Here is a 15,981-nt window from a genome sequence, read left to right as displayed (position 1 = left end):
AGCGGTGGTCTTTGCTATGGACAAAGATAGCGCTCCCGGCCCGGATGGCTTTGGAGGTACTTTCTATCGTTCCGCTTGGGAAATTATTGAGCATGATTTCACGTCCGCCATCAGAAGATTCTTCACTCATCATTATCTCCCTTCGGGTCTCAATTCCAATACTCTGAGCCTTCTTCCCAAGAAAGTTAATGCCAAGGTTATCTCTGACTATCGGCCCATCGTTCTTGGCAATTTCTTTTTCAAAGTTATTTCCAAGATTCTGGTGATCCGACTGAATGCTGCTGCTGCCACCATCGTCTCCAACAACCAATTTGGCTTTATTTTGGGACGTTCTTGTCACGACCGGCCCTAATTAAGGATAATTAAGCCAGGGAAACCGTGACTAATGGAGGGAGATTAGAAGCGGGGTAGAAAGGGGATAATCAAACAAGGAAGGATCACATTTCAACATTTAACAAAAGGGATATTTATAATATAACAGAGGTTTAGTCGTATAGACTCAAATAACTAATAAGTTCAGATAACTCTGACTTAGCCAAAATAACATAAAACTTCTGAGTACGCAGCGGAATAAGGTTCTGATTACATGTATGAAGACATGTAACCCTAGAGTTTTTCATAGCATATAATATTGCGACAAAAGAGGATTCCACTCGTCACTTCATCACCATCGTCTACTGCTCAACCTGCACATTTAGAAATACATGCAGGGCTGAGTACAAAGGTACTCAGTGGGCACATATGCCTACTATGAAATATAACATGCTTCGTAAAGATTTAAATTGTCATGCCATCATAAACAGTACAGCAAGGGGTTTTTTTGCTAAAAAGGCCCAAGCTTACTAAATTCAGTTGTGATTCTTAAAGTTCGACTGCAGTCTAAGTTCTCTTGTAATCTATCATATCTGGAACTGTGTGCCGGAGAGGTGGCCACCTCTCACGGTCACTTGACCGGCCAACCCGCTAGATGACTCACGGTCACTGGTGTACACTAGTCCTAGCAGGATAGCTATCAACTGCTCAGGACCCGAATTCGATTACATGATAACTGGCAAAGCCATATCAGATAGATATCATACTGAAATTGAAACATTTTATGGCAAGACAATACTTGAAATAACTTCAATTCAAAGATTTTGTCATGAAATAACTTGCTTGAACGTAACATTTAAACTCATTTGATATATATGAAAGTAATGCCCACCTGATAGCAAAGCTTTGCTACAGATTAGTGACTCCTTGACGAGCTCTTATTCTTGCGCTCGACCTTTAATCCGAGAAAATAACGTAAGACTTTAGATCGAGAGAAAATTCTCAATTAAATGAGAATGCGTAATTTAACTATGCATGAATCTCGTATGCATGAACTATTATTCTGAGATAATAATCAGGGAATTTCTATTGTTAATCCAGATCATCGGATTTAAATAAAAGCTAAGTCTCGTCTCATGAAGCCGGATAATTAACAAAAATTAATCCGTTCTCTTCGGGGTGTTCTAATCCGTCAATTAAATAAACCCCGCTCCTCGTAGTCAAAAGAAAATAAATAAATACTTCAGCTTATTCGATTTATAACCTCATAATTAATCGGCTTAATAAATAGGAATAAGTAATGTTATAAGATTAAATAATTAAAAGGCTCAACATAAGGCAGCCTAATAATTAATTAAATAAAAGTGGGCTTGAATAATTAACATGAGAGGCCCAATTAAATAATTCATCGGCTCAAGTAATTAAATAAATCTTGGCCCAATAAGAATAAATAACTCGGCCCATCCATAATAAACTTCAGCTCATTTAAAACAAGAATTCAGCCCAACTTAAAATATAGCTACAGCCCAAAGTGGTCATCAATCCCACCCCACTTTTACAATTTGGGCCCAAATGAAGTCTCCTTCCTCAAATCTCGGTTTCTCTCTCTCTCAAAATGTCTCTGCGCCCTCTCTCTCTCCACGCGAGTCCTGCCGCCGCCGTCTCCGGCTGTTTCAGCCGCCATCGATCCGGCGCCCTTCTTTCACGTCGGCCACCCTTCTCCTTCCACGTTCTCTCTTCTCACAGCGCCTTTCAAATCTATGAAGGAAACCCAAAAAGGGAAGCCCCAAATTTTATTTCCTCCTCTGCCTGAACCCGCCGCCGCCGCTGCTGAGGAACCGGCGAGGGGCCGTCGTTCTAAGCTTCATGTTCGGTTGAGGGCGCCGCCCCTCTCATCCGATTCACCTTCCTCAGTCTCGACGAAGCAACCCAACGGAGCCCTAGGTTCCTTCGGCTCAAGCAACATCGCCGCCACTGCCTGGGCTCGATCGCGCTTCAGAAATTCCGGCGGAGTCGACGCCGCTCTTCGGCTTTGCCTGAAAACTGGCGTCCCTCCTCCCACTTCACAGATGCGAGGTAGAAAGGAGGTGAGCCCTAATTTCCTGAATCAGAAATCGCCTCCGCCGCCGTCACCGGGAAACCAGCGAGCGAGGTCGCTTCTGTCGCCATTCTGAGGTCCGACGAGGTCGGCTCCTTCCGTCGCTGTCGGTGCTGGGTGAAGGCACCGCGAACCGCCGCTCTGTGATTCGGCGAGAGCCTCACCGTCGTCGTCGCCGGGTTCTCCCCTGATCTCGCCCGACGAGCAGCAGAGCTCTGCCTCCGCCGATGCTCCTCGATTCAGCGAAACAGGGCAGCCTCCCCTCCTTAATGAAAGCTAAGTTCATTCTTAATACTCTATTGTGAACGAAACTCAAAGTTTGTTGTAAACCCAGTTCATAATTCTATTGAGCTCTAGCATTTCTATAATTCGATTATGCAGTGGGTAAAACTAGCCATAGTAGTTTGTTTATCATGCTTAAGTGTAGAGCATGTATGATGGAAAAGTAGTATATGGAGCTCAATGAATACCTTGAATGCTTTGTGAATGTTTGGTGCATGGTTGGCTGCTGCTGTTGTTGAATCCAGAGGATAGGAACTGAAATGAACTGTGGATTGCTTTCATACTGAATGCAGGCTGAAATTCAAGAAGGAAGTTTGCTGCTGAATTGTTAAAGGCGTGAGTTTGGTAGTTATACTTGAGTATCTAATCCTCTATGCCATGTGAAAGCCTTGAGATAGAATAGGTAGAGTTGCGGCTGATTTGTCTTCTCTCATTTTTCTTCTTTTTACTCTCACGCGTTACTTCCGCATGCTTGTAGGTATGTAGCTGTAGTGTTTTGTGATAGTGATAGGTTTTGATTGTAAGTAGAGAATAGTGGTGATGTAAATAATTCCCTACAGTCATTGTGTAAAGTTGTATCTGAAAATCTAATTTCTTTGTATCATCGTATATCTATAAAATTGGTTCTGGATTTTGCTGAATAACTATGCTTCGATATAACATCTCTACGAATTAAATAACTAATTGAACTCGTTCTCATTAGTCGGAACTAAATCATGACTTTCAAGTAACTAATAGAAATAAAATCTCTATCGCATATAAAATAACCACTTTAAGTTGACTTTGCTAAGTCAGTTATAGATTTAAAAATATAAATTATTAACTGGCTCAATATCCCGATTCTCTCACGCGAAGCTAACAAGCATAACTAAAATAGTAATAGGCAAAGAATACATATAATTTAGAATCCTAGTTGAATTCTAAATATAAATAATTACTGGGCTTTTCAATTACTGAAAGATGCAATAATAATTATCGCATTACTGGTCTTAATCATAAATAAAAGAGCGGGCTACTACAGTTCTATTCATGAGTGCATCACTCTTGCCTCAGAAGGGGCGAACTGCATGGAGAGATCTTTACACGGCAAAAACATGGCTCTTAAAGTCGACATTCATAAGGCCTTTGATACGCTTAGATGGGATTTTCTTCTGTTCGTGCTTCAACAGTTTGGCTTCCCCAATATTTTCTGCTCTTGGATCAAAACTATTCTCAGCTCGGCTCGCATCTCTATTCGGTTCAATGGTGCTCTCTATGGCTATTTCGAATGCGGTCGGGGAGTAAGACAAGGAGATCCTTTGTCTCCCATTCTTTTTGCCTTGGCGGAAGATGTTCTTAGCCGTATTTTTCTGGATGCTGGTAATCGGGGTTTAATCACCGGCATGCGTTTCTCGAGATCTTTAAGTTTCCCTTCTCATCTGCTTTACGCTGACGATGTGCTCCTGTTCTGTCAGGCCTCCAAGCGTAATTGCATTATGATTGACTCGATTATTCAGCTCTATGCCACGGTCTCTGGTCAATATTGTAACAAGAATAAGTCTACTCTTTACTTCGGGAAAGGGGTGTCGCCCGGGCGACGTTCTAGGCTCCAACGGATTTTGGACTTCAACATTAGCTCCATGCCTTTCACATACCTGGGAGTGCCTATTTTCTCGGGTCGACCTTCTTGCGCTAAACTTCGACCTATCTTTGATCGGATTCTTGCACATTTCCCTAGGTGGCAAGGTAGTCAACTCTCTATGGCGGGCAGGCTCTGCTTAGTTTCTTCTGTTATCAACAGTGCTGCGGTACATAGTATGCTGGTTTATAAATGGCCGGTGAAACTTCTGCATGATCTTGACAGAGCTTGTAGATCGTTCATCTGGACTGGGAGTACTATAAAGAAACCTTCTTTTTCTGTGAGTTGGATCAGAGCTCGTGCTCTGAAGGAACATGGCGGCATTGGAGTCAAATCTTTCTCTGACATCAATAATTGTTTCATGTTTCGGCTAGGTTGGTATATTCTGAACATGAACAGCTTCGGCTATCGGCTGCTTCATCAGAAATATCTCACTCAGACCATGGATTGGGCTTCCAAATGGGCGAGTTCGTCGATTTGGACTGGTGTTAGAAGGACGATTCGGGAGATTGTTTCGGATACCTTCTGCACGATTGGCAATGGAGATACGATTTATTTTTGGAGAGATAATTGGCTCGGGTTTCGGCTGATCGACAAACTTCATATTCCGGAGTTCATGACACCCTATTTCTCTCAGAAGATTTCAGACTTCTACTTTAATAATAAGTGGCACCTCACTTATAGTTTTATACAGTCTTTCCCGCGCATTGCTCTCGACATCATATCTACCCCCATTCCTGGATTGACGGACGACAGATCCTGGATACACTCGGGTTTCGGGAACATTACTGCTGCTTCGGCCTTTGCTCACATTCGACCTCAGTTCCCTAAGGTCGACTGGGGATCCTGGATTTGGGCCCCTTTTATCCCTGCTCGACGATCTCTCTTTGTCTGGCGCACTATTGTTGGCAAGCTCCCTACCTTTGATATGAATCGCCTCCTTGGTTTTCAGGGGCCTAACCGCTGCCCTTTATGCTCGGCAGCAGAAGAGACGATGGATCACGTTCTGTTGAACTGCTCCTTCTCGGCTTCTATTTGGGCGGATGTCTTTCGTTGGTTTTTAATTGAGCAAACTTTACCGTTGGACGTGGGCAGCATGATTCGCTTCTCTATCCACCAGAATAACAGCAAACAAGTTGGCAATTTGTGGAAAGTTGGGGTGGTCTCTCTCCTCTGGAGTCTCTGGTCTCACCGCAACAACGTCATACACAACAATTTAGCACCTTCGCGCCACCTCATTCTCAAGCAGGTCCGGGTTTTTCTTTGTGAAGCTGCCAACAATTTCGTCCTTGGCACTATGGCCAACTCGGTTACTGATCTACTCATTCTTAAGAATCTTTCCATCGCTGGACAACCCAGGAAGCCTTTCTCCTTTATTTACGTTGCTTGGCACCTTCCCCCGCTGTCTTGGATTAAAGTTAATACTGATGGCTCGGTCCGTGAAGGGAGGATTCATGCGGGGGGGCGTCTTTAGGAATGCCTTCAACGACGTTCTTGGTTGTTATCATTTTTCAGGCGGCCATGGGGTTGCGTTCGAAGCAGAGCTTTTAGCTATTATTATTGCGATTGAATCTGCACATCGCGCCAAATGGGAGAGAGTTTGGTTTGAGTCGGATTCTTCTTACGTGGTTCAGCTTCTTCAGTCGCTATCTGAGACGGTTCCTTGGAGATTCAAGCCTCGGTGGCAGCTTGCTCTCTCCAAACTCCATTCTTTCACGTGGCGCATTTCTCACATTTTTCGTGAGGGCAACAGATCGGCGGATTTTTTAGCTTCTCAAGCTTCGGAGGAGGGTTTTTGGCCTCATGCCATTGCTGGTTTAAATGATTTTGTCAAGGAGGATGTTTCTATTCCCTATTTTACTCGTTTCGCTTGATTTTTTGGTTTTTTTTTCTCTTCGTTCTGGATCGGTTGTGAGCCGGGAGGCCTAAGGGTAATGGTTCGGCCGGAATCCTTGAGACCTCCTAACTCATCTCTGTCAACCTTGGTCCTTGACGAGTACTCTTTTTCCTCAGCTATTATGAGGTTTTAACGAGGCTCGGCCCTTAGTCTGCAGCTTTGTGCTTTCAAGGGTTTTTGGTTCTCCGTTGTTGTTTCTTTTCTTTTTAATAAAATCTTATTTCAGCAGATGTTTTATTGTTATTTGCTCAACATAAGAGAGATTTAAATTATTTACTTTAGAATATGTAAATTTAATTATTATTACTCCTCCCCCTCCCCCGTCCCATTAAAAATGGCAGGTTGCTTTATTGCACGTAAAATAAGAAGAAGGTGTAAAGTGGTAGGGCCTACACTTTTTTGTGTTAAATTTTGTCATCTATATATAATATAAAAGATCAGTACAACGCTATTTTTTTACCGCCAAATTATCTCTCTCCTATTATTCTCTAAATTTAACCAATTCTCTCACTTCTAACCAACTCACCGTCTCTCTCTATTTTTCTTTTTCTCTCTCTTCGCAAGTTTTCAATTTTTTTTTCTTTAATTTTTTTTTACATTTAGAATTTTTGTTTTTCCTAAAATTTATACAGTTAAATTAATTAAAAATTTAATACGCATATCATATTAAATATCATGACATGAGATTTAATTTAATTTATAATTAAAAGTATATAAAAAACTTTAAAATAAAAAGAAGATATTCAAATTAAATTTTTTAAAATTAATCTATTTCTCTCTCTTATTTTATAAAGAAAATTAGTTTTTCATATTTTTGTTATTTGAATAAAATATTTTATGAAATCATGAAAATTATGTACATTTTATTATGCAAGGCTGCAATTATTTTTATTACTCTTTTATTTCAAGTTTTTATTTTATTTTTTCACTATATGCATGTTTTAAACTTGCATGAGTTTTTCATAATTTCTTTTTGTGTTATACTTATGGGTTTTTTTTTATTGTTATTAGTGTAGAGAGATACGGACCATAGTGCATTTAATTATTTTCATATGTTTTGTCATATGTTTGGATTGCTTCAATAGATTATTTCGTATCGGTTGTATCTAAATATATGAAATTTAATGATATACAATTGAGTTTTACATGAGTTTTAATTTTAATATTTTTTTAAAATCCAACTTGGTGTAGGAATTTATATTGGTTTATTTTAGAATTCTTTAACCTAATAGAAAAAAAGGGTTAAGTAGCAAATAAGCCCCTAACATAGAAGCCCTTATCACATTTAGATCCCTATAGTCGAAGTTGGGCCAACTAAACCCTCAAACTGCCTAATTTCAAACAATTGAGCCCTCGCCACTAACGGTGAGTTAACACCGTCATTTTTTTTATTTTTTTAGTTTTTAAAATTTGAATAGGTGGGCCCCACCCTTCCACCCTTGCATCGCCTCCCTCCCCTCCCACCCTTCCACCCCTGCATCGCAAACAAGATCTCCAATTACATTCAATTGGTGCACCCGAAGATGGAGTTCTCGTTTTCCGGCAATCTGAATCAGAGGAAAATGATGAATTCCGACGAGTTCTCGGAAACGGAATTCTTCAAGGCATTTGTGGAGATGGCAAAAGAGGCTGTGGCTGGAATTGGGGGTAGGGTTTGCGGAGGTGGTGATTTGGGAATGTAGGCCTCCGATTGGCGGCGACCATTTTGCCGTTCGGAATTGGAGCCAGAGAGGGAAAGGCCTTGAAGAGAAAGGCATCTTCAACTTGACTAAGTGGTTGACTGAATCAAGTCGAAGAAGGGGAATGGCATGAGGGTTTGTTGTTGTTGCCTTTGTGTGTGTGTGTCGCGGAGGGTTCCCAGCGGCGGCGAGGTACGGTTGTCGCTCGGTCGGAGAATGAAATAGAGAGAGGTATTGTTGGAGTGAGACGTGAGAGAGAACAGAGGGGTGGTTAGGGTCCAGAATGGCGGTGGCCATGGCCCTTGTCGTGGTCGTTGAAAAATGGGTAAAGAGGCGGTGGCTGGAATTGGGGGTAGGGTTTGCGGAGGTGGTGATGCGGGGTCAGGGTGGCTTTCACGGTGGTTCCGGGCTTTGGAGAGAGAGAGGGAGGGCTGAAGATGCCTCAAACCGCCACAGAGCATGTTTCCGACAAGTTTCTGACGACTTTGGCGAGGAAGAAGGCGTGGATCCCACCACCACCTGCAAAATAAAAAAAATAAAAAAAATAGTTAACGGTGTTAACTTACAGTTAGTGGCGAGGGCCCAATTGTTCGAAATTAGGCAGTTTGAGGGTTTAGTTGGCCCAACTTCGACTATAGGGATCTAAACGTGATAAGGGCCACTATGTTAGGGGCTTATTTGATACTTAACCCAAAAAAAAAGATAAATTCATAAATCTGTAATTTATTTTTCATGTAAAAAAAGTAGAATTGAACATATGATTTATATTTATTTAATCTAACAATAATTTTTTTTGTAATATATATTTTTTAAAAATGCAATAACTTTATAAATTCAATACAATATTCTCACATTCTTACGAAAAATATAATTTTCACAATAACCAATCCATAAATAAACTAGGCATGTAAATAATTTTCATGTAATATTTGAATCCCCTACATTAAAAGATTTTTCATAAAATTATGTGTATTAAAATAAATTTCATAAAATTTAAGGATATTTTTATTTAAAATTTACCCATCTCCTTAAATTTTATAGTCTGAATACCTCTTAATTTCGATGTATGTCGTGCATCGCACGAATGGTCGTATACTAGTTTATGGAATAAGTCACTTATAGTGGAACAACTCAAAGTGAAATACATGTCACTTTTAATGGGATAGATGGAGTATTATACAATACTCATTAAATTTAATATTATACCCTTGCTCATTAAATTGATAAAATTATTACTCCATCCATCCACGAAAAAGAGTCTCATTTTGGGGTTCGGCACGAGTTTTAAGAAAATTGTTAAAGTAGGTGTAAGTGAGATAAATGTACAATTTGTAGGGGTAATATTAGTACAAAAATATAGAATAAAAGTACATTTTTAGTTAAAAAATAGAATAAAAGTACAATTTATAGTTAAATGTAAGAGAAAAAGGTATGATGTGATAGTTAAAAAAGTTAACTGAGATTCTTTTTTATAAATAAAAAATGGGTAAGTAGGACTCTTTTTGATGGACGGAGGGAGTACTATACACTATTTTAAATCAAATATTAATATTTAACTTAGTATAATTTTTTTGTTATTAATTAATATAACTCGTAAACAATTATATTTATAATTTAAAATTTTAAAAATAAATAAATATATCGTGGTCCGTGCACGCACGGCTACACTAGTTAAGGTAAAATGCGGGCTTATGATCTCTTCTATACACAATCTATTTAAAAATTTAATTATTAGCTATACAAAATTACAAGATGATTGATTGGTCCTCCATTTGATGTTTTCCCCCTTTGAGAGTTGATAGAGTTTTTTCTCGATGAAAATCGACGACCTTTTATTTCACATTTGAAGTCAATCTATTATATAATAGGATTAAGCCTTAACCTATGTGACATATTTAAAATCTCACCATTTCAAAATTTACCATATATAATCTTCATCATTTATTAATTAATTAACTATTACATTCTATATAAAGATTCATTAATCATAATAAATATAATATATATATATATAATATTAACATTACATATAATCTAAATTAATAAATTTTATTATTTATTTTTTCTAGATAATAATTAGATTTACATGTCTTATAAGAAAAAAATTATAATCTATATACGATAAATTATTTTAATTGAATGTTAGTGATTAGATATATATTTGTTATTAATTTTATATTTCTCAATAGCGTACATATTATATGTATATGCTGCAATATATTATATTATATTGTATATATATATATATATATATATATAATATTTACATTCTTAATTTTCAATAAAATTAATTTTAAATTAAGTTTGAATTGAGACATGCACATATATGTAAATTATAAACGGGTCCGGTCATTGATTTACATGTTTGCATAATAAGGCACAAATTCTATAAACTGATTACTTTAAAACAAAATCTTATTTTATGTCTATCAAAATAATTAAAATTTTATTTTTATTTTTTATAAAATAAATCCATACATTTTATTTATATAGGGAAGAAAAATATATTTTTCATTTCTGCAAACTTTATTTGTTTCTGTTCGTCCATTACTACAATAATAATAATAATAATAATAATAATAATAATAATAATAATAATAATAATAATAATAATAATAATAATACGATTAGGCCTTAGCCTACGTGGCAGACCTCAAATTCTTTCTTTTCAATCTCAATCTCCAACGTGGCATTTGAGAATCCAATCTATATATTCTCATTCTCACTTTTAAAACAAAAGTCACGCCTCCCTCTTCCTCACCCCATCGCCGCCGTCCCTGAATCCGGTCGGCGTCGTCTCCCCCTTCACTCTCTCTCTCTTCTCTCGATCCTTTTCTCTCTCTAAAGTCGATTGCACACTCAAATCAAGCCCTAATTCCCCCCTTAAACTGCCCGCCTCTCTCTCCCTCTAAATTCAGGCGTCGCCGCCGTCCTAAGGGCGGCGTTGCTCCGCCTCATCTCTGACTCCCTCTTCCATTCCTTAATTAGTTTGATTTTGTTTCCACTTCTTAAACCCATGAGAATTCTCCATTCGAAGCAATTAATACAAGAGCCCTAAGATTTCTTTTTCCTATAACCCGTTGTCGTTCCTTCTTCTAGACTCCGGCGAAATAGTCGTCGTTGAGCTTGCGGTTCGTCCGCCGCCGAGTCACCGCTGAGCCCTGGAGTTCGTCCACCGTGCCGTCGACCCCCACCCCACCGATGACTTCTCTGTTTTGATATCTCCATTTCCTGATCTGTCGTGATTCTTCCTACACACCTATGGTAAGTATTAAATTAGTTTCCTAATTTAATAATGTGTTTCACTATTTTAAATATAGAATGATTATTATTTTAGAAAGAACAAATTTTGGATAGAATTTTGGCATCTGCTATCAAGTATGTTGTGATTGTTGCATGGAAGCAATATGATTTATCAACTCTGATGAGGGGTGAAATATGCAAGGTCCTAAGATCAGGACACATGGCTTTGCTTGGAATACCAAAGATGAGCAGCAGAGAGCAAAGAAGTTGTGAGAAATAGGCAGAGAAAAAAGTCCAGAGCAGAGCTTACCAGAGCAGAGTTGGCAGAGCAAAGCTTCCAGAACAGAGCTGCCAGAGCAAAGCTTCCAGAGACAGAGCTAACCAGAGCAGAGGGCCAGAGTCAAGTTGCCAGAGCAGAGATGCCAGAGCCAGAGCTAACCAGAGCAGAGATGGCAGAGCAAAGCTTCCAGAGCAAAGCTTCCAGAGCAGAACTGCCAGAGCAGAGCTTCCAGAGCAGAGCTGCCAGAGCCAGAGCTAACCAGAGCAGAGCTTCCAGAGCAGAGGGCCAGAGCCAAGTTGCCAGAGCAGAGCTGCCAAAGCTAAGTCATTAAAGTTAGAGCCAGAGCCAAGTCGCCAGATCCAGAGTCAGAGCTAAGTCGTTAGAGTCAGAGCCAGAGCCAAATCGCCAGATCCAGAGTCAGAGCTAAGCTATTGGAGCCAAAGCGTGGAGCCACACACCAGAGACAATTCGCCAGAAGGCGGAGCTACTTAGCAGAGCGGAGCCAAAGAGTAGAAGTCTGCCCTAAGGAAGGAAATACAGAGCTACTAGACAGAGCGGGATGATGAGGACAGAATCCAACTCTATAATTAGGGGACAACGACCTGACAAGTTATAATCTAATAATAGCCTTAATTAGTTTAATGGCGAGCATGCATAATAGATGACCAAATGAATTTACTACTTTACCCCGACTGTAATGCCTATAAATACCTACGATGATGAAATAAAGCACATGCTCTCTCTTTTACTGCTTTAAGAACTCTTCTCTTTCCTTTCTCTCTAGAGTTTGAATTAATAAAATTACATACATAAATAAAATATCTAAATTGTTAGAGTTATGTTTGTTAGATAGTTGACAATTGGAGTCATGGTTGAATATAATTTCATATTTGATGATGCTCTCTCAAACTTTAGATGAGATGATGCTCAAAACTCCAGACGAGATGATGCTCTTTCAAGTTTTAGACGAGATGATTCTCTTTCAAGTTTCAGACAAGATGATGCTCAGAAGTTAGAGGTGATCTGTCAAATCTGCGACGACATGATGCCCACAACTTGGTTGATCTTAAAACTCCAAATGATACGATGTTCGATAAATCAGTTATGGTCTTTTAAATATCAGGCGAGATTATTTTCATAATTAGTTATACTTTTAGAAGTTCGGAATTATATGATACTCACAATTCAATTATGATTTTTCAAACTCCATATAAAATTATGGTCAAAAGGCAAAAAAAAAAATTGAACAAAATTAATAAATATTGTAACAACAAATGCAACAAATCAATCCTCCATCATACCTATGTCAAATTTATATGTATTTCTACTCTTTTTTTTTTTCTTACGCGTCAACTTTTTATAAAATTTCATATGAAAACTGATGGGTATTTTTATGATCTCAACAAAATTAATAATTTAATTACTAAAAGTTGTTGAGATTAATATAATTTAAAATGTATTACTAATTTAATTAATTATATAAATAATTTACATAAAAAATTATTTTATATAATTATCATAAGAATAACATAAAATATATAAATTATAAGAAAATATGTACCAGTCGAATTTCGACGGGTAATACACTAGTACCATCATAATTGATCCGATCAAAATCTACTCATCTAAATACTATTCTTAAATACGCATCAACAGGAAAGCCACAAATAAATTCATCCAAGTAAATATATAAATCCTACTATTATATATAGTCATTGATCATTGATAATGAGGTCTTTTTTTTTTTTTTTGTCCCACTACATAAAATTAATTTAAATTAAATATAAGCAAGGGCGAAGACGAAGACGCCATTATTGGATGGATCCTCGAGCAAAAAGCTTAGCGATTTGGAGCTGAGTATTAGCAATGATCTCAGTGCGTTTAAGGTCCAATTCCCCTCTCTTGGCCTCTGCTTCCGCCCTCATCCGCTCTATCTCTCTCATCGTCTCCATCCGCGACTGCTCCGACCGCACCACCACCTCCGCCAGCCACCTTATGCTCTCCCCTATCTCCCAGCATTCCTCCCTCACTCGCTTCGTCGACTTCTCCTTCCTCTTCAACTTCCCCTTCTCCTTCTCCTTCTCCAGATCCAGATCAATTGCTGGTGTGCTGCTGTCCGTCTCATCAATCGCCTTCGCCTTCATTTCATTGTTGGTGCCCTCTCCTTCCTCCTCCTGCATCATGCTCCATCAAATCATTCTAATTACCCAATTCTAATCGTGATCGATTGCGAGAATTGTGATGCTTACCTTACCCACGCGATCGCCGCCGTTCGAATTAGGTGAATTTTGCGCGCCGCTTCCGACCTCCAGCGGCGGCGGCGGCGGCGGAGATGGCAACTCCACCACCACAGCAGGAGGAGGATTAGAAGAAGCAGCTCCATTTCCGCGAAGGAGAAGATCGAGGCGAGGATAGAGCGGCCACGACGAGGCGTCGGCGGCGGCGGCGGACTCCGATCGGTACCTCTTCTTCATGGATTCGATCTTATTCTTACACTGCGTCTGCGTCTTGGCCGATTTGGAGCAGTTGGCGCGCGCCGAGACGTGCTTGGCCACGTCCTCCCAGTCCTGGCCCTTGAGCTTGGCCCGATTCCTGAGCGTCCATTTGGCCTCGTACGCTTCGAGCAGGCTCGACACCGCGCCTTCGCTCCATTCGTCTCTCTTCAGCCGATCGTTGGCCGCCGCAGCAGCAACATTTCTCGGTGAGTCCGTGTTAGGGTTTTGATGAGGAGAGAGGAGAGATGGTGGGGTTTCTTGCTGTTTATTATGTGCTTGATGATGATCTCTCTCCATCTCCCCTTCTCATAATTAGTTGCAGATATATTGGTTGGTATTTTGCTGCTAACATTGAGATTTTCAAAGGTTAAAACATGGTGGTAAAGAGTAAGAGGGGCACTACCATTTTGTGGCTAAGTTAGAGCGAGAAAAAGTTATTAGAGCAAGAGAGAGAAGGGCAAATTTAGCCACTAGCATTTCATACATAACAATTTGGAAAATAATTTGATAAAGCAATAAAGTAGGGTGAGTGACTAGAGAGTCATATTTAATTTGTCTTTTTATTAGGGTAGCTAATTATAGGTCACTGCCTTGTTGCCCCTCTTTCTATTTATTCTATGATGATTGATGAGGATCCAATAATTCGTTTATTTTGGGTGATATATAGATTAAATTTACAATACACCCATGCCATTCTAATAAGACGATATAGCTTGTGTACATTTGAATTTGACTTATAAGTTTAGGAATAATCATATAAATAGATCATTGAACTTTTATTTATTTTTGTTTAACTTCTCAATTTTCGTTACGTTAATTTCATTTTATTCAATTGATTTACAATCTTTCCAGTATGTTATGCACTATTGAATTCAATTAGAACATAAGTTAACGCAAAGGATTAAGGAACATAAGTTCAACGATCCCATTATAATATAACGAACAATTCAAGAATCCAATTCCAAAAAAAAAAAAAAAAACATTGTATAAGATTAATATGCCTTGAAGAATCCCAAATTGCAATTAAAGAAGTATTGGATTCCCTTACAAAATGTTCCCAAAAGAAGATTGGATGATGGGAATTCAAAGGATATTTAATCCCCCCAAAAAAATCAACAGAAAAAAGTTTGAATGCGTAGATTTGATTCTCTCACACTAAAAATAATAATGCAAAAAGATTAGATTAGGTGAGGTAGTCAAATGAGGTAATGATAGTAATCCAACTTTAGCTTTAATTGTGTGTTTATGTGTGATGGTTTAGTGTAAATGAGTTAGGGCGTTTTGGCAGTTAGCGTTGATATGAAGCCAAGCATGACATCCACCGTGGGTGGTGGTGGTGGTGGCCATTCACGTGGGGTTGTCGCCACCACCTCCACCATCACTGCCCTTTTCCCAGCTGACCTTTCATCAATGTGGGATTACATTTACGGCCTCGGATATTTTTTTCACTTCACTTTCCCCATTACGAATCCCTCATCTTTCAATGTATTGGCCCAACATGATCAAAAGTCCCATGTCTCATCGTATCAATATTGGAGTATTATTTTTTATTACTACTTTGGATTATTTAGTGTCAAACTACTTTCTTTCTAGACTTCTACTTTTCACCAGTATTTCGCCCGTGCATTGTATTTGTACGTACATGTGTCTTCAAAATTATGTTTACATTAGCATTCATAAAGTTGTTGAAGCTCGCACTTAAATTAAATAGACCTAATTATGAGTATCACACCAGATCTCTCAAAAGTAATTCTAATTTTAAATTTGAGTTAAAATAATAAAAAATGAGATAAAATGATAATCCAACAGATCACCTACCATAAAAAAATTTACACCTCCTTAAATTTAATCCTAAATTTGCACCCCCTTAAATCTAATCCTAAATTTATGAAATAGATAATGAAAAATACGAGAGTTGTTGTGTGCAATTGTAAAATAGGGGTTAAAAATAATTTAGGGAAGACTTTAGGAATATTTTTAGGAGTAAAATTTTGAGAGATCTGCTGTGGATGCTCTAAGAACATTTCCAACAGTTCCCCCTTTTATATGACAACTAAGATCAAGTTGTCATTTCCAT

The 15,981-nt window shown here is 38.6% G+C and overlaps 1 protein-coding gene and 1 long non-coding RNA gene across 2 annotated transcripts; both read right to left on the bottom strand.

The window, feature by feature from the left end:
* Window positions 1-465: 465 nt before the first annotated feature.
* On the bottom strand, window positions 466-3,239 carry LOC131022431 (uncharacterized). Its single transcript, XR_009101292.1, has 3 exons — window positions 2,881-3,239; window positions 1,205-1,267; window positions 466-686 (listed from the first exon to the last, which is right to left on the bottom strand). It is a non-coding gene; the product is annotated as an uncharacterized LOC131022431 (long non-coding RNA).
* A 9,856-nt stretch (window positions 3,240-13,095) lies between these two features.
* LOC131022430 (trihelix transcription factor ENAP2) lies at window positions 13,096-15,295 on the bottom strand. The gene is made up of 2 exons (XM_057951920.1): window positions 13,659-15,295; window positions 13,096-13,583 (listed from the first exon to the last, which is right to left on the bottom strand). The coding sequence occupies exons 1-2, from the start codon at window positions 14,199-14,201 to the stop codon at window positions 13,221-13,223; spliced, it is 906 nt and encodes a 301-aa protein (XP_057807903.1). The 5' UTR covers window positions 14,202-15,295; the 3' UTR covers window positions 13,096-13,220.
* Between the last annotated feature and the right edge of the window lie 686 nt (window positions 15,296-15,981).

Source organism: Salvia miltiorrhiza, chromosome 4 (assembly GCF_028751815.1).
Source record: "Salvia miltiorrhiza cultivar Shanhuang (shh) chromosome 4, IMPLAD_Smil_shh, whole genome shotgun sequence".
NCBI classification, from domain to species: domain Eukaryota; kingdom Viridiplantae; phylum Streptophyta; class Magnoliopsida; order Lamiales; family Lamiaceae; genus Salvia; species Salvia miltiorrhiza.
This window is presented reverse-complemented; position numbering and strand designations above follow the sequence as displayed.